This window comes from Elephas maximus, chromosome 3 (genome assembly GCF_024166365.1).
Source record: "Elephas maximus indicus isolate mEleMax1 chromosome 3, mEleMax1 primary haplotype, whole genome shotgun sequence".
Classification (NCBI taxonomy): domain Eukaryota; kingdom Metazoa; phylum Chordata; class Mammalia; order Proboscidea; family Elephantidae; genus Elephas; species Elephas maximus.
In genome coordinates, this window is record NC_064821.1 from 9,072,533 (window position 1) to 9,097,171 (window position 24,639).

The 24,639-nt window shown below is 44.9% G+C and overlaps 2 protein-coding genes, 1 long non-coding RNA gene and 1 pseudogene across 3 annotated transcripts in view; 1 reads left to right on the plus strand and 3 right to left on the minus strand.

Moving 5' to 3' along the window:
- Positions 1-22,791, minus strand: part of LOC126071986 (3-galactosyl-N-acetylglucosaminide 4-alpha-L-fucosyltransferase FUT3-like) — an 86,042-nt gene extending 63,251 nt beyond the window's left edge. The window contains exon 1 of the mRNA XM_049876543.1: positions 22,705-22,791. The gene's annotated coding sequence lies outside the window, so the exon portion shown is untranslated. The remainder of the gene's footprint in view (positions 1-22,704) is intronic.
- The window catches only part of LOC126071985 (3-galactosyl-N-acetylglucosaminide 4-alpha-L-fucosyltransferase FUT3-like), a 32,873-nt pseudogene extending 10,082 nt beyond the window's left edge, over positions 1-22,791 (minus strand).
- On the minus strand, positions 1,630-22,791 carry LOC126071984 (3-galactosyl-N-acetylglucosaminide 4-alpha-L-fucosyltransferase FUT3-like). Its single transcript, XM_049876542.1, has 2 exons — positions 22,705-22,791; positions 1,630-3,184 (listed from the first exon to the last, which is right to left on the minus strand). Exon 2 carries the CDS (start codon positions 3,170-3,172, stop codon positions 2,084-2,086), a length of 1,089 nt encoding a protein of 362 aa, XP_049732499.1. The 5' UTR covers positions 3,173-3,184; positions 22,705-22,791; the 3' UTR covers positions 1,630-2,083.
- Positions 21,139-24,308, plus strand: LOC126071994 (uncharacterized). Its single transcript, XR_007516437.1, has 3 exons — positions 21,139-21,324; positions 23,407-23,599; positions 23,841-24,308. It is a non-coding gene; the product is annotated as an uncharacterized LOC126071994 (long non-coding RNA).
- Positions 24,309-24,639: the final 331 nt, after the last annotated feature.

Here is a 24,639-nt window from a genome sequence, read left to right on the forward strand (position 1 = left end):
ACTTGTGAGCCAGGGACTGGCACTGGTAGATTGAGGGCGTCGACTTCTCCTAACTCACCCCCACAGACTGAGGGCTCTGGAGTGCTCACCCTCACTGCCCAGTCTCCTAAGGCATGATTCCCTCCCCTCTTCCCTGGTTCTGTTCCCCTTCCCCCCGCCCCAGGCCCCCTCCTCTTCTTCCCACCCATCTGAGCTCAGCATCACCTTACTGGACTTGTCCTCATTCTAGAACTGAAGGGCACAGATCACAAAATGACCCCAGGGAGGATGACCCAGCTAGCTCCCTGCCTCTAGGACCCTGGCTATAGCTGGAGCCACTTGAGGGCCGCTAACAAGCAGGACTTCCAGGGAGCTTGAAGCGCAGGGTTTGGTGCTAGAGCATGGATGATCTGCTTGGAAGGCAGTTCCCGGGCAAGGCTGGCTGGGGTCCCTGTCTGCCCCCGCAGTCTTTTCACTATGAGGTTTGGGGTGGTGGATTCCTTTAGCTTTTGGGCCCAGTCAGTCTGGCCTTGCAGAGAGCCGGAGTCCCCAGACGCTGTGCAAGCAAGGTAATGCCGGCTCAGAGACTCAGTTTCTCCATCCGGATGGATGTCTGGATGGCTGGGGAGGCCTCCAGCCTCAAGCTGCCGAGCCCAGGACAGAGAGCGGGGAAGCTGGTGTCCACTGGAGTCTGAGCCCCCTTGAAGCTCAGCTGCCTTTGTGTATGTGTGTGTGTGTATGCGTGCGAGTGCTTGCACCCTCATGCTGACCATCTCTCACACACATGCACACACTTAGTCACAGAAGCTCCATGCAGCCAGACGCTCTTGCTCACACACAAACACACGCACACATGATCACATAAGAGCCCTGCACACAACCATACACTCTGCCTCTCTCATGCATGTGCACATGTGCACACACACACAGTCACAGCAGGCCCACACACCCATGCATACTCTAACTCGCACACACACACCGCATCATTCGCTCAGGGTCACAGGCCCCTCCCCTGGCCCACACACCCTTACGCTGATGGTCACACTCCCACCCAATCACATGGACACTCCACCCCTGTCTGGCCCTCCACTCACCCTCACAGCCACACACACAGCACCTCCCCCCGCCCCCCACAGGGGAATCCCCATCCTCTATCCTGCCCCCAACCCTCAGTCAGGCACACCCAGCCACCTTTGCCCCAGGCTCTGGTGGAAGCCCATCCCCTTGTTGAAGCCCTGCCCCCACCAGGGAACTCCAGACACCCTGACCCTACACCCACAGTGGTCTCCGCAACCTGCCAGACCCCCCTGGGTGCCAGCTGGAGGAGAGGCCTCCATGGGGCTTTAAAGGCCTGCTGGCCCCTGACCCTGAGGGCCCCAGACGGTCTCAGACAGCGTTCACCACCTCCTGACATTTGGGGCTGGATCCTTCTCTGGGGTGGGGCTGTCCTGGGCACTGTAGGGTGATGAGCAGCATCCCCGGCCTCCACCCACCAGGTGCCGGCAGCACCCCTGCCTCCAGCTGTGACAACCAAAATACAGACATCACCTATGTCCCTGGGGGAGGCTTGCCCTGGGTGAGGAGGATGCTCTAGAAAAGGGGGCACAGCAGTGTTCTTCACAGCATCCCCAGCTGGACAGTGGGGACAATGTTGTGACTCCAACCACACAGGCAGTGAACACAGCAATAACAATCACAGGAAGACCAGCCAGAACCATGACTATTGGGAGCACCACCCGCTCTTCCCAGGGACCAGATTCCCCAGAGAGTGAGTGCTTTGGTGGGTGCAGTCCCCAGCAGGTGAAACCCCTGCAGGTGAGGTCCAGGCAGGTGAAGTCCCAGCAGGTGAGGTCCACAGCAGCTGAGGTTCCCCTAGCAGGTAAGCTCCATAGCACCTGAGATTTCCCCTGGCAGGTGAAGTCTCCAGCAGCTGAAGTACCTCCTGACAGGTGAAGTCCCTCCTAGCAGGAGAGGTCCCAGCAGGTGAAGTCCCCAGCAGGATGGGTCCCCAGCAGCTGAGGTACCTCCTGACAGGTGAAGTCCCTCCTAGCAGGTGAGGTCCCAGCAGGTGAGGTCCCTAGCAGCCCAGGTCCCAGGCTGCAGCTCAAGTGAACCAGGAGGCTATGCTGGGCACTGTCTGGTACCTGGAGTCCTGTTGCAGCTGCCAGCAGGCCTTGCAGTAGTCCAGGGCCCAACTTCTGGAGCAGGGCCGCAGTGTCTCCCGCCAGCGGAAGTATCTCAGGTAGCTGGCCTGGTCCTTGTCCAGTGCCTGCAGGTGCTGGGCCAGGGCCTGGGGGCTCGGGAAGTCGTCCACGTGGATGAAGGCGTCGGGCGGTAGGAACCGCTCGTAGTTCCTTCTGCTGGGGCCCAGGACCACCGGCACAGCCCAGGCCTGGAGGGCGTTCTTCCACAGTTTCTCTGTGATGTAATCGGGGTGCATGGAGTTCTCGAAAGCCAGGTAGAATTTGTACCGGGCCAGCACCTCCATCATGGTGGCAGAGGGCAGCTGCTGGTGGGAGCGCCCGTACACGTCCACTTTCAGGTGGGGCTGCAGCTGCTGGTAGTACCGCACTCGGACCGAGTTTGGTTGCCAGTTGGACACCACCCAGGCCACCAGCTTGGTCTTGGCTGAGAGGTGGGCCTGCGCTTCGGCAGGCTGGCCAGGCCATGGCTCGAGCCAGCCATAGGGTGTGAAGATGTCCGAGTCGCTGCGGTAGGACATGGTCAGATTGAAGTAGCCATCTAGCGCCTTCAGCTGCCGGCAGTGTGAGGGGGATTCCAAGCTTAACCAGACCCAGCGCTGGCCTGGTGGCCGTGGGGAGGGTGGGAGCTGTGCCCAAGGCCTGGAGCTGACCTCACGGTGATGCACAATAACTGCATCTGCCTGCTGGTACACGCTGCGGTTGGCGGTCAGCTGGCAGTCGGCTGTGCCGGGCCGCAGCCTGGAGCATTGGGACAGATGCACAGGGACATTGAAGGGCCATGTCCACAGCAGGACGACCAGGGGTGGGCGGCTGGGGGTCAACTGGCAGGACTCTTTGGCAGATATGTCAAGGGATTCCATGGTCCAGGGCTTGCCTGGAGCCACGCGCAGGTAAGAGAACAGGCATAGAGCCAGAAGCAGCTGGAACAGCAGCCCAAAGAGACAGTGGCGCCAGGGATATTGTACCTGGGCCCAGCCGATGGGATCCATGGGTCAGAGAAGCTGGGAGGAAGGGAGAGCAGAGAACACATTATCGATAACAACAATAATAGCCTGCACCCCCAAGGGCGGATCAGGGGTCGCCAGAGATAATCATCACAACTTCTGAGACGGTTGTTGTTAGGTGCCATTGGAGTTTTTCAACTTACAATGACCCAATATGACAGAGCAGAACTGCCCCATAGGGTTTGCTTGGAAGGAGTCCTGATAGTGCAAATGGTCAAGTGGTCGGCTGCTGACCAAAAGGTTGGCAGTTTGAACTCGTCCAGTGGTCCTGCAGGTGAAAGACCTGGCCACCTGCTCTGACACAGATCACAGGTAGAAAACTTACAGGGAAATTCTGCTTTGTCACGTGGGGTACCATAAGTCAGAATCTACTTGACGGCACCCAACAACAACAAGCCTGAACTGTTCACGGTGGGAACCACTAGACCCATGTGGCTATTAAGCACTTAAAATGTTATTCAATTGTGAATTTATATTAAATAAACAGAAATAATACCAGGGGCTGGAGGGAGAAATGGGGGTGGGGGATCATTGCTTAGGGGACACTGAGTTTCTGCTAATAGTGCTGGAATAATTTGGGAATGGATAGCAGTCATGGTTGCATAATATGATGAAAGTAATCAATGTCACTGACTCATACATGTAAGAAAATGCTGAATTGGGCAGTGTCATTATATATATATACACACTGAGTCAATTTTGACTCATAGTGACCCTATAGGACAGAGTACAACTGCCCCATGGGGTTTCCAAGGAGCGCCTGGTGGATTCCACTGCCACCATTTTGGTTAGCAGGCAGACTCTTAACCACTATGAGTATATATAAAAAAAACCACTATGAGTATATATGTATATATACACAAACACACACACCAGTTGCCATCGAGTCCATTCCAACTCATAATAATCCTATAGGACTGAGTAGAACTGTCCTATAGAGTTTCCAAGGAGTGGCTGGTGGATTCGAACTGCTGACTTTTGATTAGCAGCCAAGTTCTTAACCACTCAGCACCAGGGCTCTGTATATATATATATATATATCTATATCTATATATATATATATCTATATATATATATATCTATATCTATATATCTATATATATCTATCTATATATATATATCTATATATCTATATAGATATAAAAACATAAATCTATTAAAAATGTTGAATTGATAAATGTTTTGTTATATATAGTTTTATGGTTTGAATTGTGTCCCTTGAAAATATGTGTTTTAAATCATAACCTCTATGCCTGTGGTTATTACCCCATTTGGGAATGAGCTGTCTTTGTTACCTTAATGAGCAGGATTAGTGTAGGATGTATCTTCAGTTGATCTCTTTTGAGACATAAGAAGGATTAAACCAGTAAGCGAGTGAGCAAAGATAGGGGAAGACTGATGCCAAGTCACATGGAAATCTCCAAGGAACCAGGAAACAAGGTGAAGAGATGAAGATCTTCCCCTAGAGCCAACAGAAAAAGAAAAGCCCTCTCCTAGAGCCAGTGTCCTGGATTCAGACTGCTAGCCTCCTAAACTGTGAGAAAATTAATTTAGGCTCGTTAAAGGCACCCACTTGTGTCTGTTATAGCAGCAGTAGATAACTGAGACAGAATTTGGTACTGGGAGGGGGGTGCTGCTCTAACAGAAACCTAAAATGTGGAAGTGGTTTTGGAATTGTGTAATGGGTAGAGGCTAGAAGAGTTTTAAGGTGCCTAATAGTAAAAGCCTAGATTGCCTTGAAGAGGTTGTTGGTAGAATTATGGATGTCAAAGACAATGCTGGTGAGGACTAGGAAGGAAGTGAGGAGAGTACAGAGAAAATCTCTATCATCTTAGAGAGGGCAACAACAAGAGAATGTCACTATAAATGTGGACATTAAATGTGTTTCTGGTGAGGCTTTAGAAGAAATGAGGAACATGTGATTGGTCAATGCAGAAATGGAAGAACTTGTCTGAATTATTCAAATGTTTATTCTAAGTGATGAACTTGGATACCTGGAAGATGATATTTCTAAGCAAGATCTTAAAGGGGCTGAGTGGTTTTTCCTTGTCCAAAACCAAAACACCCACTGCTATCAAGTCAATTCCAACTCATAGTGATCCTGTGGGGTTTCCAGGGCTGTAAATCTCTACAGAAGCAGACTTCCACACCTTTCTCCCGTGGACCTGCTGGTGATTTTGAACCACTGACCTTTCAGTTAGCAGTTGATCATTTTAACCACTGAGTCATGCCACATATAGTAAAATGCAGGAGGAAAGAGATGAACTTAAAAATGAACTGTGTAAATAAAAACAGAACTTAAAGATTTGGACAATTCGGTTGTACAAACTAAGGACACGTGTCCTAAAATGTTCACCAAGGATATGGCTACACAATCTTTTCTTAAAGAGATTAAGCCTGTGACTGATGGATCTAACCAACGATCACAGCAGAAAACCCATCAGCTCAGACTGAAGGGGACAGAGAAACAATGAAAGGAAAGAACTCTGTCTGCCTCATGGAATTCTACAGGCAGGAAACAGGCCTGTTGTCCTCCAAGAAAAGAAAAGAACCATCCCTGGAGCAGCTGAGAGATCAGCAGAACTGTTGGAAGAAGCACGGAAAGCAGGGCCTTCTCAGTTTCAAAGGGTGGGGCCACAGCCTTCTGGATCTCAAAGGGTGGGGCCACAGCCTCCAAGGTTTCAAAGAGTAGGATATTTGCCAACTCAGTTCCCAAGTGTGGGGCTGCTGTTATGGTGTGCCAAGGGAACGGGGCCGCTGTTCAAAGCTGAGGGGGAGGGGCTATCATGCTGAAGGGACAGAAGAACAGGTCCTGCTGGTGTCAAGGGTGTGAGTTTGGCACTCAAATGTACTAGGAGAACGGGGCCGAGCAAAGCCGAGGGAGCATAAGGTCTGGAAGGCAATGCTGAAACCCAGGCCTGAAAGGCCTCCTACCAGAATCCAGAGGGCATGGCCAAAACCCAGAGTGTGAAGGGCAGGGCCATTGCTTAGGTGGTCTCAGAGAATAGAGGATTATTTTCAAGACTTGAGAGCTAATGTAAATTGTTCTTCTGGGCATTGGACTTGCTTGATGCCTGTCATTCCTTCTTTCCCTCCAGTTTCTCCCATTTGTAATGGAAATATCTACCTCATGCCTGTTCCATCATTGAACTTTAAAAAGAGATAACTTGTAATCTAGGTTTCACAGGTTCACAGATAAGGAGGAATTTTTCCCCAGGATGAAATACACCTAAAGTCTCACCCATATTTGGTTTAGATGATACAGAAGATGAAATTTTGTGCCTGGAGTTAATTTAAGACTTTCAGGATGATGTGATGGGGTGAATGTGTTTTGTCTATGACAAGGATATGAATTTTGGGGGGCCAGAGGGTAGACTGTTATGAATTGAATTGTATCCCCCAGAAATACGTGTTGTAAATCCTAACCTCTGTGTCTGTGGTTATAACCCCATTTGGGAATTGGTTGTCTTTGTTGTGTTAATGATGCAGGGTTAGTGTATGTATATCTTGAATCAGTCTGTTCTGAGATATAAAAGGGATTAAGCAAGTAATTGAGTGAGCAGAGATTCAGGAAGATTGATGCCAAGCCAGATGGAGAACTCCAAGGAACCAGGAAACAATCCCTAGAGACCAGGACCTTCCTCCAGAGCTGACAGAGAGAGAATGCCTTTGCCTAGAGCCAGTGCCCTGAATTCAGATTCCTGTTTGTTAAAGCCATCTGCTTGTGGAATTTCTCTTATAGCACCACTAGGTAACCCTGATATATAGTTTTACTACAATAAAATTAAAAAAAAACCGAAGCAATGGTAAAAAAAAATTTTTCCTGTTAAACGCAAATTCATTGTTTTGGCAATATTCCCATTTCAGTATAACCATTAAAAATTTAGCATTCAAAATGGAGCTTTACAGCCATCTAAGATGCATCAATTGGTCTCAACCCACCTGGATCAAAGGAGAGTGAAGAACACCAAGGACACAAGGCAATTACGAGCCCAAGAGACATAAAGGGCCACATGAACCAGCGACTACATCATCCTGAGACCAGAAGAACTAGATGGTGCTTGGCTACAACCGATGACTGCCCTGACAGGGAACACAACAGAGAACCCCTGAGGGAGCAGGAGAGCAGTGGGATACAGACCCCAAATTCTCATAAGACCAGACTTAATGGTCTGAGACTGGAAGGACCCTGGTGGTCATGCCCCCAGACCTTCTGTTGCCCCAGGACAGGAACCATTCCCAAAGCCAACTCTTCAGACATGGATTGGACTAGACAATGGGTTGGAGAGGGATGCTGGTGAGGAGTGAGCTTCTTAGATCAGGTGGACACTTGAGACTATGTTAGCATCTCCTGCCTGGAGGGGAGATGAGAGGGTGGAGGGGGTTAGAAGCTGGCAAAAAGGACACAAAAAGAGAGAGTAGAGGGAGAGAGCGGGCTGTCTCATTAGGGGGAGAGTAATTGGGAGTGTGTAGCAAGGTGTATATGGGTTTTTGTGTGAGAGACTGACTTGATTTGTAAACTTTCCCTTAAAGCACAATAAAAATTATTTTTAAAAAATGGAGCTTTAACAATCTGTGTATTGTTTAATTAGAATTTGTTTGCCCTGGAAGCCTTCATCTAAAGTAAAATTATAAAAAATTACCTTTAAAGAGTAAAATACATACTGGATTTCCAAGACTCAGTATGAAAAAGAATGCTAATATACCCTTAGATATTTCCGTATTCCATCTCAAAAAATGCTTTGGCTGTATTGGGTGAAACCGAAGCGATTGTTAAAATTAATTTCACCTGTATCTTTTTATTCTTTTTTAATGTGGCTGCTAGAAAATCAGAAATTGCACATTTGGCTTGTGTGATATTTGTTTTTTAATTAATTTTATTTTTTAATTGTTGTAAAAATATAGATAACACAATGGTAGCCAATTCCAGGAATTGATAAAATACCAACTGAGATGTTTCAGCAAACAGATGCAGTGCTGGAAATGCTCTCATCTATGCCAAGAAATTTAGAAGACTGCTACCTGGCCGACTGACTGAAAGAGATCCACATGTATGCCTATTCCAAAAAAAGGTGATCCAACCTAATGCAAAAATTATTGAACAGTATCATTAATATCACATGCAAGTAAAATTTTGGTGAAGATCATTCAAAAGTGGCTGTAACTGTACATCAACAAGAAAGTGCCAGAAATTCAAGCTGGATTCAGAAGAGGATGTGGAATGAGGGGTATCATTGCTGATGTCGCATGGATCCTACCTGAAAGCAGAGAATACCAGAACAATGTTTACCTGTGTTTTATTGACTATGTTAAGGCATTTGACTGTGTGTATCATAACAAATTGTAGATAACTTGGTGAAGAATGGGAATTCCAGAACACTTAATTGTGCTCATGAGGAACAAAGGGGCAGTCATTTGAACAGGACAAAGGGATACTGCATGATTTAAAATCAGGGAAGGTGTGATTCAGGGTTGTATCTTTTCACCATACTTATTCAATTTGTATGCTGAGCAGATAATTCGAGAAGCTGGACTATATGAGGAAGAATGGGTCACAGGGATTGGTGGAAGTTTACTTCCTGCAATATGCAGATGACACAACCTTGCTTGCTGAAAGTGAAGAGGACTTGAAGCACTTACTAATGAAGATCAAAGACCACAGCCTTCAGTATGGATTACACCTCAACATAAAGAAAACAAAAATCCTCACAACTGGACCAATAAGCAACATCATGATAAACGGAGAAAAGACTGAAGTTGTCAAGGATTTCATTTTACTTGGATCCACAATCAACAGCCATGGAAGCAGCAGTCAAGAAATCAAAAGACGCACTGCATTGGGTAAATCTGCTGTGAAGGACCTCTTTAAAGTGTTGAAGAGCAAAGATGTCACCTTGCAGACTAAGGTGTGCCTGACCCAAGCCCTGGTATTTTCAATTGCATCATATGCATGTGAAAGCTGGACAATGAATAAGGAAGACCAAAGAAGAATTGTTGCTTTTGAATTGTGGTGTTGGCAAAGAATATTGAATATACCATGGACTGCCAAAAGAACGAACAAATCTGTCTCAGAAGTACAACCAGAATGCTCCTTAGAAGCAAGGATGGCGAGACTGCATCTTACATACTTTGGACATGTGTCAGGAGGGATCAGTCCCTGGAGAAGGACATCATGCTTGCTAAAGTAGAGGGTCAGTTGGCCAACTGACTGGAAGAGATCCATATTTATGCCTATTCCCAAGAAAGGCGATCCAACCGAATATGGAAACTATAGAACAATATCGTTAATATCACACGCAGGCAAAATTTTGCTGAAAATCGTTCAGAAATGGCTGCAGCAGTATATCAACAGGGAACTACCAGAAATTCAGGCTGGTTTCAGAAGAGAACGTAAAACTAGGGATATCATTGCTGATGTCAGATGGATCAGGGCTGAAAGCAGAGAATACCAGAGGGATGTTTACCTGTGTTTTATTGACTATGCAAAGGCATTTGACTGTGTGAATCATAACAAATTATGGATAACGTTGCAAAGAATGAAAATTCCAGAACACTTAATTGTGCTCATGAGGAACCTTTACATAGATCAAGAAGCAGTCGTTCAGACCAAACAAGGGGATACTGATTGCTTTAAAGTCAGGAAAGGTGTGTGTCAGAGTTGTATTCTTTCACCCTACGTATTCAATCTGTATGCTGAGCAAATAAAAAAGAAGCTGGACTATATGAAGAAAAGAATGGGGCATCAGGATTGGAGGAAGACCCATTAACAACCTGCGTTATGTAGATGACACAACCTTGCTTGCTGCAAGTGAAGAGGACTTGAAGCACTTACTAACAAAGATCAAAGACTACAGCCTTCAGTATGGATTGCACCTCAACATAAAGAAAACAAAAATCCTCACAACTGGACCAATGAGCAACATCATGATAAACAGAGAAAAGACTGAAGTTGTCAAGGATTTCATTTTACTTGGATCCACAATCAACAGCCATGGAAGCAGCAGTCAAGAAATCAAAAAATGTACAGTACTGGGTAAATCTGCTGCAAAGGACCAAAGATGTCACCTTGAAGACTAAGGTGCACCTGACCGAAGCCATGGTATTTTCAATCGCATCATATGCATGTGAAAGCTGGACAATGAATAAGGAAGACCGAAGAAGAATTGACGTCTTTGAGTTGTGGTGTTGGTGAAGAATACTGAATATACCATGGACTGCCAAAAGAAGGAACAAATCCATCTTAGAAGAAGTACAGCCAGAATGCTCCTTAGAGGCAAGGATGGTGAGACTGCGTCTTACATACTTTGGACATGTTGTCAGGAGGGATCAGTCCCTGGAGAAGGATATCATGCTTGGCAAAGTACAGGGTCAGTGGAAAAGAGGAAGACCCTCAATGAGATGAATGCACACAGTGGCTGCAACAATGGGCTCAAGCATAACGATTGTAAGAATGGCACAGGACCAGGCAGTCTTTTGTTCTGTGGTACATAGGTTTGCTATGAGTTTGAACCGACTCGACGGCAACTAACAAGAACATGTTAATGAATCAGGACTCAATCTACAAGATTAGGTTGTGTCTTAAGCCAATCTCTTTTGACATATAAAAGAGAGAAGTGAGCAGAGAGACAGGGGAAACTCATACCACTAAGAAAGCAGCACCAGGAGCAGAATGCATTCCATTGAACCCAAGGTTCCTAAGTGGAGAAGCTCCTAGACCAAACGAAGATTGATGACAAGGACTTTTACCCAGAGCCGACAGACAGAGAAAGCCCTCCTCTAGAGCTGGTGCCCTGGATTTGAACTTCTAGCATACTAGACTTTGGGACAATAAATTTCTCTTTGTTAAAGCCATCCACTTACGGTATTTCTGTTACAGCAGCATCAGATAACTAAGACAACGATAAATGGAGAAAAGGTTGAAGGTGTCAAAGATTTCATTTTCAGGGCAGAGCCAACATGATGCTATAGATGGAAGTGCCACGCCGTTCCTCCAAAGCAAAGACACAAAAAACTAAAACAGAGACAAATGTGAGTCCGGGGACCCTAAGCATCAAATGAAGAGACAAAGAACTCAGCCAAGCACTGAATGGAATAAGAAACTGACAGAGAACAGAGATTGAGGAGATATGTGTGGAGGCCCCCTATCACCTAACGCAGCATGGGTTCACCATCTTGGACTCCTGTTGGAGATCAGCAGACAGGGAGCACGGGAAAGCAGCTTCATGGAGCTCCTAGCAGGAGACACAGCACCCAGTAAGCAGCGATATATGCTTTCCCACCCCCCTCCCTTCTTCACCACCACTCGGCCTCCTCTGCTTCTTGTCAGCTGCAGTCTCTTGGCTGGGAGGCACTGGCTTTGGTCTCATGCTGCTTGAATTCTCCCTGCCCACACTGGCTGGCTCCATCAGTGCCATTTGTCTGTTGCTGATGTTGCTTTTTTCCACTTCTTTTGGTTTCTTCTGTGCCTCTCACCACTTTCCCCTCCTTTCTCTCGAACATGTGGCTCTGTGTGCCATCTTTGCTTCTTCTTGAAAGGCTGTGAAGTGCTGCTCGACTGGGGAACTGTTTTCCTGGCCTGCACCACCACATAGGTGGAATCCCCAGGGCTTTTTTGTTTTGTTGTTTTGTTTTGTTTTGTTCTGTTTGTTTCCTTTTTCTTTTTGTGGCTTGGGACCCCTTCTAGCTGGGCTGTACTGTGTGGCTTGGGAGCCACTTCCCGGTCAGCTTAGCTGCATCAGTGAGAACCCTGGGGACTTTTTTCCTTTTTGTGTTTCTTCAGTTCTCAGTTTCTCATCTCTCTATACTTACCTTTTCTATCTCCTGACTACCTGGCACTGTGTGACATCTCTACCCCTTCTAGCCAGGCTGTATTGTGCTAGAAGTACCACTTCCCTGGTCCTCGCAACCACACTAGTGGGTTCTTTGGGGGCTTTTCTTCTCTTTCTAATTTTTATTTGACTTTTTTTCTTTTTCCCTTTTTCTTTTTGTTTTTCTCCATTTCTCAGTTTCTCTTCTCTCCACTCCAAAGGTAAGCTCCCTTAGCACTATCTTTTGTTTGTTTGTTTTTGGCTCCTGTTTCTCTCTCCTCTCTCTCATCTTTCCCATACCCATCTTAGCTCCACACATCACAACCTCCCCTCTCCTTCCTGCCTACCCACACCACGTGCTGAACATCACACTCCCGAGCAGCAGAGGCATAGCCTACCAGAACCTGCCCTGTACTGATTTCTAGCCCACCCTGTTGGCCCTGGTACGTGCCACCAACGACCCACCCCAGTCCATCCCCTTCAGCTGGACCTGCCCTGCTGTACCATACCTGAGCAACTGGCCCTGCCTATAGGACAAGGAAGTGAAAAATATCATGCCTACAGATGACCAAACAACAAAAAATGCACAGTCTGCCTGCTCAGACGTAAGAAAAGAAATAAAAAATGCAGGACAAAACAAACAAATCTACTATCAATAAACAAAGAAAGTAACTACTGAATGTTCTGAAGACAGCAGACAATATCAAAACATAAAAAAAAAGGACAATGGTTCCAGTAGGCATCCAAAATAAAACATCCGATGACTTTCCAGTAGAAGAAAAGGCACTAGAACTACCTAATAGGGAATTCAAATCTCTAATACTCAGGGCTATCCAGGAATTGAAGCAAAAAGCAGACAAAAATGAGGGGAAAATAGACAAATTCATGGAAAAGGCAGGCAAATTCATGGAAAATACAGACAAAAAAATTCAATAATTCAGGAAAATAATACAAGAACAAAATGCCAAAATCAATTCACAACTAGAAATCATACAAAAACAACAGTTAGAAATCATCAACAGCAAGATTTCGGAAGTGGACAGGGTCACAGAAGGGCTGAGGAGCAGGTTTGAAACAATGGAAGATGAGCAGTAAAACTGAAGACAAACACTTGGATAAAACTCTGAGGAAAATCAGAAAAAAGAATGAAGAAATCCTGAGAATTACGTGGGATACAACTAAAAGCAAAAATTTGTGAGTGATAGGAGTTCCAGAAGAGGGGGAGAAACTAAAAACACAGAGAGGATCATTGAAGAATTGCTGACAGAAAACTTCCCCAATATTATGAAAGATGAAAAGCTGACCATCCAAGAAGCTCGACAAACCCCATATAGGATATATCCCAAAAGAAAATCACCAAGGCACATCATAATCACACTCCCTAAAACCAAAGACAAAGAATCCTGAGAGAGGCTTGAGAAAAACAAAAAGTCACATACAAAGGAGAAACAATAAGACTAAACTCTAATTATTCAGCAGAAACTATGCAGGCAAGAGGGCAATGGGATGATGTATTTAAAACCTTGAGAGAAAAAAATTGCCAACCAAGAATAATATATCCTGCAAAACTCTTATTCAAATATGATGGTGAAATTAGGACAGTTCTAGATAAAAAGAAATTAAGGGACAATGTAAAAACCAAAACAAACTTACAAGAATTATTAAAGGGAGTCCTTTGGTCTAAGAACAAACAACATCAGATCACAGCCTGAATCTAGGACACAAGATCATACCAGCCAGATACCAACCTAGGAAATGAACTCTCAAGGCCTATCCAAAACCAAAAGAATTACAACAGGGAACCAGAGAGGATAATCTGTAAATGACAACAATGTTACAACAATAAGAGAAATAAACGGTGTAGGTATAGAACTTCCTAATGGACAAGAAGGCACGGCAATACCAGGTAATAATAGACTGGTTCAAAGCTAGGAAGATAAGGGTAAATTTCAAGGCAACCACAAAGAAAGTTTGTCAAAGTAACCACAAGATAAAGAAGAAAAACATAAAGTCTCAGTAAAAACAACATCTACAAAACAAAAGAAATGAAAAAAAAAATCCACAAACAAAAGGAATTCAGCACAGGAGAGTAAGAGGAATGAAGAAAACGTTGGCATCACAAAAAAAAAAAAAGGCACTACAAAATGACAACAATAAACTCACACCTATCAATAATGACACTGAATGGAAATGGCTTAAATGCATTCATAAAGAGAGTGACAGAATGGATTAAAAAAAACAGGATCCATCAATATGCTGTCTACAAGAGACACACCTTAGAAACAAAGATATAAATTTACTAAAAAATTGAAGGAAGGAAAAAAATATATCCAGCAAACAGCTACCAAAAAAGAGCAGGAGTGGCAACACTAATCTCAGATAAAACAGACTTTAAAAGAAAACCCACCATAAAAAAACAAAGAAGGGCACTATATAATGATTAAAGAGATGATCTATCATGAAGACATACCCATAATAATCATCTATGCACCCAATGAGAGGGCTCCAAATATTTAAAACAAACTCTAACAGTACTGAAAAGAGAAACGGACAGTTCCACAATGACTTCAACACACCATTCTCTGTAAACGACAGAACAATCTAGAAAGAAACTCAACAAAGATACAGAAGAGCTAAAGGGCACGATCACCCAACTTGACCTCATAAACATATACAGAACACTCCACCCAACAGGTGCAAAGTACACACATACTTTTCCAACACACATGGAACAGTCTCCAGAATAGATCACATCTTAGGCCATGGAGCAACCCTCAACAAAATCCAAAACATTGAAATAATACAAAGTATCTTCTCTGACCACAATGCCATCAAGGTAGAAATTAACAACAGTAGAGCAAGAAAAATAAAATCGATTATGTGGAAACTGAATAATACCCTGCTTAAAAACCACTAGGAAATAGAAGAAATCAGAGATGGAATCAAAAAATTCCGAGAATCGAATGAGAATGAAAATATATCATGCCAAAACCCTTGGGACTTGGCAAAGGCAGTCCTCAGAGGCCAATTTATAGGAATAGACGCACACATCAAAAAAGAAGAAAGGGACAAAATCAAAACATTAGTTACACAACAAATAGAAAGAGAACAGCAAAAAAAAAAAAAAAAAAAGCCACAGCCACCAGAAGCAAGGAAATAATAAAGCTCAGAGCATGAATAAGTGAAATAGAGAATTGAAAATTTATAGAAAGAATCATCAAAACCAAAAGTTAGCTCTTTGAAAGGATTGACAAACTTGACAAACCACTGGCCAAAAGAAGAACAGGAGAGGATGCAAATAACTCAGATAAGAAATGGAATCAGGGACATTACAACAGACCCAACTGAAATCAAAAGGATCATAACAGAGTATTATGAACAACTACACTCCAACAAATTTGAAAACCTAAGAAATGGACAAATTTCTAGAAACCCACTGCATACTCAAACTAACACAAAATGATGTTGAAAATCTGAAGAGACCCATAACAAGAGAAGAGATTGAAAAGGTAATAAAAAAAAAGCTCCCAACAACAACAACAAAAAGCCCTGGCCAGATGGCTTCACCGGAGAATTCTACCAAACATTCAGAGAAGAGCTTACACCAGTACTACTCAGACGATTTCAGAACATAGAAAAGGAAACTACACTTCTGAATTCATTCTATGAAGCCAGCATAACCCTGATACCAAACCAGGCAGACACCACAAAAAAAGAAAATTACACACCAATATAGATGCAAAAATTCTCAACAAAACTCTAGCCAATAGCATTCAGCATCATGACCAAGTAGGATTCATACCAGGTATGCAAGGATGGTTCAGCATTAGAAAATCAGTCAACATAACCTGCTGCATAAATAAAAGGAAAGAAAAGAACCACATGATCCTCTCAATAGATGCAGAAAAGGCACTCGACAAAGTCCAACACCCATTCCTGACAAAAACTCTCAATAAATTAGGTATAGAAGGAAAACTTCTCGACATAATAAAGGGCATCTATGCAAACCCAGTGGCCAATATCATTCTTAATGGAGAGAGGCTGAAAACACTCCCCTTGAGAACAGGAACAAGATAAGGGTGCCCTTCATCACCGCCCCTATTTAACATTGTGCTGGAAGTCCAAGCTAGAGCAATAAGGCAAGAAAAAGAAATGGGACAGAATTGAGAAACCAGATGTAAATCCATCCACTTATTGTCCCCTGATCTTCGACAAGGGGACAAAGGTCCATCAAATGGGGAAAAGACAGTCTTTTTAACAAATGGTGCTGGCAAAACTGGAAGTCCATCTGCAAAAAGAAAAAAAAAAAAGAAACAAGACCCGTACCTCGCACCGTGTACAAAAACTAATTGGAAATGGATCAAAGACCTAAATATAAAGCCCAAAACTATGAAGTTCATAGAAGAAAAAATAGGATCAACGCTAGAGGCCCTAATACACAGCATTAGCAGGATACAAACCAGAGCCAACAACACACAGGCTGCAGAAGATAAGCTAGATAACTGGGATCTTCTAAAAATTAGAGAGCTGTGCTCATCAAAAGACTTCACCAAAAAAGTAAAAAGAGAACCTATAGACTGGGAAAAAATTTTTGGCTATTACAAATCAGACAAAGGTCTAATCTTTAAAATGTACAAGAAAATCCAACACCTCTACAACAAAAAGGCAATCCAGTTAAAAAAAAAGGGGGGGGGGAAGGAAATGAACAGACACTTCACCAAAGAAGACATTCGAGCGGCCAACAGACACATGAGGAGATGGTCACGATCTCTAGCCATCAGAGAAATGCAAATCAAAACCACTATGAGATACCATCCCACCCTGGCATTACTGGCACGAATCAAAAAAACAGGAAATAACAAATGCTGGAGAGGCTGGAGGGAGATCGGAACTCTTATGCTCTGCTGGTGGGAATGCAAAGTGGTGCAACCATTTTGAAAAACGATATGGCTCTTCTTCAGAAAGCTAGATATAAAAATACCATATGATCCAGCAATTCCAGTCTAGGAATATGTTGTTGTTGTTTGGTTCTGACTCATAGTGACCCTATGTACATGGAACGAAATACTGCTTGGTCCTTCACCATCCTCACAATCATTTTGCTTGAGCCCATCGTTGCAGCCACTGTGTGCATTCATCTCATTGAGGGTCTTCCTCTTTTCCGCTCACCCTCTACTTTACCAAGCATGATGTCCTTCTCCAGGGACTGATCCCTCCTGACAACGTATCCAAAGTATGTAAGACCCAGTCTCGCCATTCTTGCTTCTAAGGGACATTCTGGTTGTACTTCTTCCAAGACAGATTTGTTTGTTCTCTTGACAGCCATTGTATATTCAAAACTCTTCTCCAATACCACAATTCAAAGGCATCAATTCTTCGGTCTTCCTTATTCATTGTCCAGCTTTCACATGCGTATGAGATTGAAGATACCATGGCTTGGGTCAGGCACACCTTAGTCCTCAAAGTGACATCTTTGCTTTTTAACACCTGAAAGAGGTGTTTGGCAGCAGATTTGTCCAACTCAATGTCTCCTTTGATTTCTTGACTACTGCTTCCATGGGCACTGACTGTGGATCCAAGTAAAGTGAAATCCTTGACTACTTACAATCTTTTCTCCATTTATCATGATGTTTCTTATTGGCCCAATTGTGAGGATTTTTGTTTCTTTAAGTTGAGGTGTAATCCATACTAAAGGCTGTGGTCTTTGATCTTCATCAGTAACTACTTCAAGTCCTCTTCACTTTCAGCAAGCCAGGTTGTGTCATCTGCATAATGCAGGTTGTTAATGAGTCTTCCTCCAATTCTTTCGTATGGTCTAGCTTCTTGGATTATCTGCACAGCATACAAACTGAATAGGTACAGTGAAAGGATACAACCCTGACACACACCTTTCCTGACTTCAAACCAATCAGTATCCCCTTATCCTGTCCAAACATCTGCCTCTTGATCTATGTACAGGTTCTTCATGAGCACAATTAAGTGTTCTGGGATTCTCATTCTTTGCAATGTTACCCATAATTTGTTATGATCCACACAGTCAAATGCCTTTGCATTGTCAATAAAACACAGGTAAACATCCTTCTGGTGTTCTCTGCTTTCAGCCAGGATCCATCTGACATCAGCAATGACATCCCTGGTTCCACGTCCCCTTCTGAATCCAGCCTGAATTTCTGGCAGTTTCCTGTCGATATAGTGCTGCAGCCTTTTTTGAATGATCTTCAGCAAAATTTTGCTTGATTGTGATATTAATGATCTTGTTCGATAATTTCTGAATTCAGTTGAATCACCTTTCTTGGAAATAGCCATAATTTTGGATCTCTTCCAAATTTCTTGGCATAGATGAGTGAGCACTTTCGGCACTGCATCTGCTTGTTGAAACATCTCAGTTGATATTCCATCAATTCCTGGAGCCTTGTTTTTCGCCAGTGCCTTCAGAGCAGCTTGGACTTCTTCCTTCAGTACCATCGGTTCCTGATCATATGCTACCTCTTGAAATGGAATATTTCCCAGGAGTATATCCCATGTTCATTGCAACATTGTTCACAATAGCAAAAAGATGGAAACAAGCCAGATGCCCATCAACAGATGAATGGATAAACAAACTATGGAACATACCCACAATGGAGTACTGAACAACGATAAAGAACAATGATGAGTTTTCGAAACATCTCATAATATGGATGAATCTGGAGGACATTATGCTTAGTGAAATAAGTCAATCACAAAAGGACAAATACTGTATAAGACCACTACTGTAAAACCTCATGAAAAGGTTTACACACAAAAAGAAACAACCTTTGATGGTTATAAGAGAGGGGTGGGGTGGGGATGGAAAAATTCTAAATAGACAATAGATAAGTGGTAACTTTGGTGAAGAGTAAGGTAGGACACAATGCTGGGGAAGCCAGCATAACCTGTACAAGGCAAGGTCATGGAAGCTCCATAGACACATCCAAACTCCCTGAGGGACTGAATTGCTGGTCTGAGGGCTGTGGGGACCGTGGTCTCGGGGAACATCTAACTCAACTAGTATAACATTTTATAAAGAAAATGTTGTACAGTCTACTTTGGTGAGTAGTGTCTGGGGTCTTAAAAGCTTGTGAGCGGCCATCTAAGATACTCCATTTGTCTCACCCCTTCAGGAGCAAGGGAGAATGAAGAAAACTAAAGATACAAGGGCAAGATTTGTCCAAAGGACTAATGGGCCACATCTACCATGGCCTCCACCGGACCGAGTCCAGTACAACTGGATGGTGCCCGGCTACCACCACTGACTGATCTGACAGGGATCACAAATAGAGGGTCCTGGACAGAGCTGGAGAAAACTGTAGAATAAAATTCTAACTCACAAAAAAAGACCAGCCTTACCGGCCTGGCAGAGACTGGAGAAACCCCGAGAATATGGCTCCTTTAAGCTCAGTACTGAACTCACTCCCGAGGTTCACCCTTCATCCAAAGGTTAGACAGGCCTGTAAAACAGCACACCAGCCCAGGGGCAAGCACAAGAAGGCAGGAGGGGACAGGAAAGCTGGTAATAGGGAACCTAAGGTCGAGAATGGAGAGTGTTGACATGTCATGGGGTTATAAACCAATGTTATGGAACAATATGTACGCTAAATGTTTAACAAGAAACTGGTTTGTCCTGTAATCCCTCATCTAACCAAAAAAAAAAAAACCAGTGCCATTGAGTCAATTCCCTCATCTAAAGTACAATAGAAAAAAGAAAAAAAAAGCACCTATAGGAGCACCAGTTGAGAATCAAAGGAAGCATTGCATTGGGCAAATCTGCTGCAAAAGACCTCTTTGAGGTGTTAAAAAGCAAAGATGGCACCTTGAAGACTAAGGTGTGCCTGAGCCAAGCCATGGTGTTTTCAATCGCCTCATATGCACGTGAATGCTGGTCAATGAATAAGGAAGACTGAAGAATTGATGCCTTTGAATTGTGTTGGCGAAGAATCTTGAATATACCATGGACTGCCAAGAGAACGAACAAATTTGTCTTGGAAGAAGTATAGCCAGAATGATCCTTAGAAGCAAAGATGGTGAGACTGCGTCTCATATACTTTAGACGTGTTATCAGGAGGGATCAGTCCCAGGATAAGGACATCTTGCTTGGTAAAATAGAGGGTCATTGAAAAAGAGGAACGCATTCAACGAGATGGATTGACACAGTGGCTGCAATGATGGGCTCAAGCATAACAACGATTGTGAGTATGGCACAGGACTGGCCAGTATTTCGTTCTGTTGTACATAGATGGGGCCCCATGAGTTGGAACCAATGGGACCTTACAACGACAACAGCAACACTTGCCAATTTCACATTTTTCATATATACAGTTCTCAAGTGAGGTTTCAATGAGATAGCTCTGGGCTAACATTGAAGGTGAGAGCAGTACATTTGGCAGGGGGCTTTTGTGTGATGGAAAAGGGGCTGGGCTTAGAATTACATAATCACAGCCATGTTTCTGGAGAAAGATACAGGGAGGTGGCCTGAGCCAGGAGTGGGATGGAGGCCAAACACTGACCATGTACTCTTCCTTTGCACCACTAGAGCCTTGGTTTAGTGCAGAAACAGAATTCATGGAAACATAATTAAAATGAATGTGGTTCCTTTTGCTTTTCAATATGGTGGCCCCTTGTAGGAGCTGTGGAAGGCTGGTGGAGATGGGGCCTGGGAGCCCAGAGAGCTGAGATCCCACCCAAGCTGAACTCTATCTTAGAAAAGGATTGAAAAATGCTACCATGTCAGTTACAAAAGAACAAATATTGTATGATCTCATGTACATGAAATAAGCAAATCTATAGAAACCAAAGCTTATTAATGGTTAGCTATTTTTTTTTTTATGGGGGCGGGAGGGAGTGGTAAGTGGGAGTTTTTGTTTTGGGGGGCACTGAGTTTATTTTAGTGGCGGTGGAATATTTTGGAAAAGGACAGTGATAATGATGTCACAGCATGAAAAACGTATGTCAATGAATTGTAAGCGTGGACGTTCCAGTGCTGGCGATCGTTCTGGTGTGTGATATTTTCACCACAAAAAAAAAAAAAGGCCCCGCTGGGCAGGGGCAGAAAGAAACGGATAAATCTAGGATGCTAATGTGGGTCCTGGTGATGCAACAGTTAAGCACTCGGCTGCTAACCAAAAGGTCAGCAGTGTGAAACCACGCAGTGGCTCCGTGGCAGGAAGACCAGGTGATCGGCTCGTGTACGACTCAGAGCAGAATCCATTGCTGTCGAGCGGATTCTGACTCCTAGAGACCCTGGAGGACAGAGTCCAGCTGCCTCATAGGTTTGCCAAGGAGCGGCTGGTGGGTTCAAACCGCGGCCTTTTGGTGAGCAGCCAAGCTCTTAAGCAAAACTCTCTTGCCTCCTAGACAGGTTCCGTCTCTCCTCTAACCCCATTCTGTTTGGGGCATTTCTACTCTGTCACCTGGGGTCACTAGAGCCAAAATTGACTGGATGGCACACAATGACAACAACAACAACCATGATGGCCCCAGAGGCAGAGGGGTTTCTAACCCAGAAGTTTACGAGGGAGAAAGACAAACACCTAGTTCCTCCTGTTTGGGTAAATTAATCGGAACTTTCTAGCACCCCGCCCACTGCACCCCCGGTCCACCCGGTACCCAGAAAGACCCCTGCCTGTGACCAAGGGCCACCAGCAAATTGTAGGCCATTCCAGAACCCAGAGAACCCTCTACCATTTGTCGCCTGGCAGCCCAGCTGCTGAACATAATAAGCAGGTAGAATGGAAGCAAACACTTACTGGCCTGACAGAGACTGGAGAAACCCTGGGAGTGTATGGCCCCTGGACACCCTGTTAGCTCAGTAATGAAGTCACTCCTGAGGCTCACCCTTCAGCCAAAGATTAGACAGGCCCATAAAACAAAATGAGACTAAAGGGGCACACCAGCACAGGGCAAGGACTAGAAGGCAGGAGGGGACAGGAAAGCTCCCTAAGGTCGAGAAAGGGAGAGTGTTGACATGTTGGGGGGTTAGGGATCAATGTCAAAAAACAATATATGTATTAATTGTTTAATGAGAAACTAGCTTGCTCTGTAAACCTTCATCTAAAGCACAAAAATAAAAATTTTTAATAATAAAAATAAATACTCAAACTAAAAAAAAAAAAAAAAAATTCTACAGAAGAACCCTGATCAAAAGGGGAAGAATGTAGAGCAGAATTTCAAATTCTCAAAAAATTCAGCATTTCTGGAGCCATGGAGGCTGGATGAACCCCCAAAACTATTGCCCTGAATCTTTAAATCTTAAACCAAAACTATCCCCTGAAGTCTTCTTGAACTCAAACAATAGTTTAGCTTAACTAGTAAAGAATGTCTGCCTTGAGCATTGTGCTTCTTTAAGATCTACCTCTATGGGACCAAACCGACAGCAGCAACCCGAAAGATTAGATGGGAAACTTAGGGGGCCGTGAGTTTGGGTTAATGGGGGAAAACAACTCAGAAAAGGAGGGTGAGAATGACTGCACAACTCAAAGAATGTGATCAATGTCACTGAAATGTACATATAGAAACTGTTGAATTGGTGTATGTTCTGCTCGTGATTTTCCCCACAACAAAAAAACAGAATGGAAGCCAACAGAAGGGGGAGAGGAGAGACGGAGCCTTCCTGGGGAGGAAAGAGGCCTTCCCCAGGAGGCATCAAAGCATTCTAGGGTAAGCGGGTCAGCGTGCCCCAAGAGGCTACCTTACCTTGGGGTCGGTGTACAGGTGCAGTGGAGCAGCTGGCTGGGAGGCAAAGGATGGCAGGACTGGTGGTCTCCCCAGGTGTGAGCGAGGTATAAGCAGGGAGGAGAAGGAAATGTCCCTACACCTTTAGCACAGTACCATCTGGGCTGTCCCTGGAACTAGACCAGAGCCCATAATAAAATTATGGGGCTCTTCTTGTCCCCGCTATACAGGAAGTTGTGAAACAGGGTCACTCTCTGGCCCCACCTGTGATCTTTGAGGCTGCCTGCCTTCGGGCCTGCAGTCAACAGATACATCCGTAAATTGAAACCAGCTGAGTGTACTCCACCCCATGGTGACCCCACGAATGCCAGGGTAGAATTGTACTCCACAGGTTTTCCAGTGGCTGAGTTTTCCTGAAGCAGGTCACCAGGCCTTTCTCCAGGGGTGCCCCGGGTGGACTTGAACCTCCAATCTTCTGGTTAGCAGCCGAGCACGTTCACAGTTTCCACCACCGAGGGACCCCTATAATGTGAAAAACAAACAAATCCATTGCCATCAAGTTGATTCCGATGCATAGTGACCCTACAGAGTGAGAAATTGGACCGAAATCACTGGTTCTCAAAGTGGGTTCCACTGGGAGGGGACACCAGGGATCCCTTGGGAGGGTGGCGGAGGGTAGGTGAGCAGGATGTCAAGCTTCCCACCCACCTCCACTTCCCTCAGACCCCACCGTCTCGTTCAGCGAGTCAGTCCACAGAAGTTTTAAAGACACCTACAATATGCCAGGTGCAGGAAGCCTGTGCGTGAGACAGAGAAGACTTTAAGCCCTGAAGTGAACACACAGGTATAACCACAAGTGACAAGTGACGAGGAAGGTGTGGCCCGGTCTGAGCTTCCTGGATGTTTGAGCTACAAGGTAAAGCGCCTCGGGGTTCTTAGAGTAAAAACGGAAGAGAGCCCCTGCAAAGGTTATGGGAGGAAAAGTCCCAGTATATTGGAGGAACTGGGAGAATTCAGTGTGGCTGGGTCTTCAGAGCAGGAGAGCAGGAGAGCAGGGCAGGCTACGTCGGTCAGCAATGACATGCTTAGTGCCAGGGTAATAGGGAGCCATGGGAGGCTTCAAGCAGAGGGTTCCTCACGTACACTTGTATTTTTAGATGTTCTCTCAGGCTGCTGCAGTGTCCTGGTCAGCGAAGAGGGGTATCTGGATGAAGGCAGTGTTGGAGGCTCATGTCTGGTAGGCTCACCAAGACACTTTGTGTGACTCAAAACCAGCTCCTCTCCCTGCTGGGTCCTCCACGTCCCAAGCTTCCTACAGTGGATGAGACATGGTTCACAACAGAAGCCCGGTTGTGCTCTGCTGATCTCACCCTGGACACGGAGGCTACAGAGCCAAAGCTCTGGGTCCAACCTGGGGCATCGAGTACTTCCCGTTCCCCGATCAGAAATCATTTCTGAAAGGGCGTTTCACACTGCCTGCAGTTCCACCATCTGAGTGCGCCCAGTGATTTCCGGCGGTGGTGATCCCAGGAGTCAGGGCCGGCCCAGGGAAGCAGGGGTCCTACATCAACTCATCACTCCCTCCTTGGCTGCTGGGGTTATCTGGTGACTTATTAAAAAAATCATTCATGGGGCTGCTGACAGTCTTGGTGTCACCATGTTCTGGGCCTGTGGCCAAGCTTTGAGAGGCAGGACTGCAGTCTCCTCACTGCCACCCTGGCCACACGGAAACCAAGGCCCAGGAAGAGAAGGGTTCCTGCCTGGGTCACCTGGAAATTTCCAATGCACCAAGCTGTCTCCAAGAAGCCCTGGGGGTGCGAGGGTTAAGCACTTGCTGCTAACCGAAAGTAGCAGCTACCCAGCTACTCCGAGGGAGAAAGACCTGGCAATCTGCTTCTGTAAAGATTGTAGCCTAGGAAACCCTATGGGGCAGTTCTACTGTGTCACGTGGGATCT

What these genes read in the sequence shown, in the direction of transcription:
- LOC126071984 (XM_049876542.1), bottom strand. Translation starts at nt 3,172, where the DNA reads ATGGATCCCATCGGCTGGGCCCAGGTACAATATCCCTGGCGCCACTGT.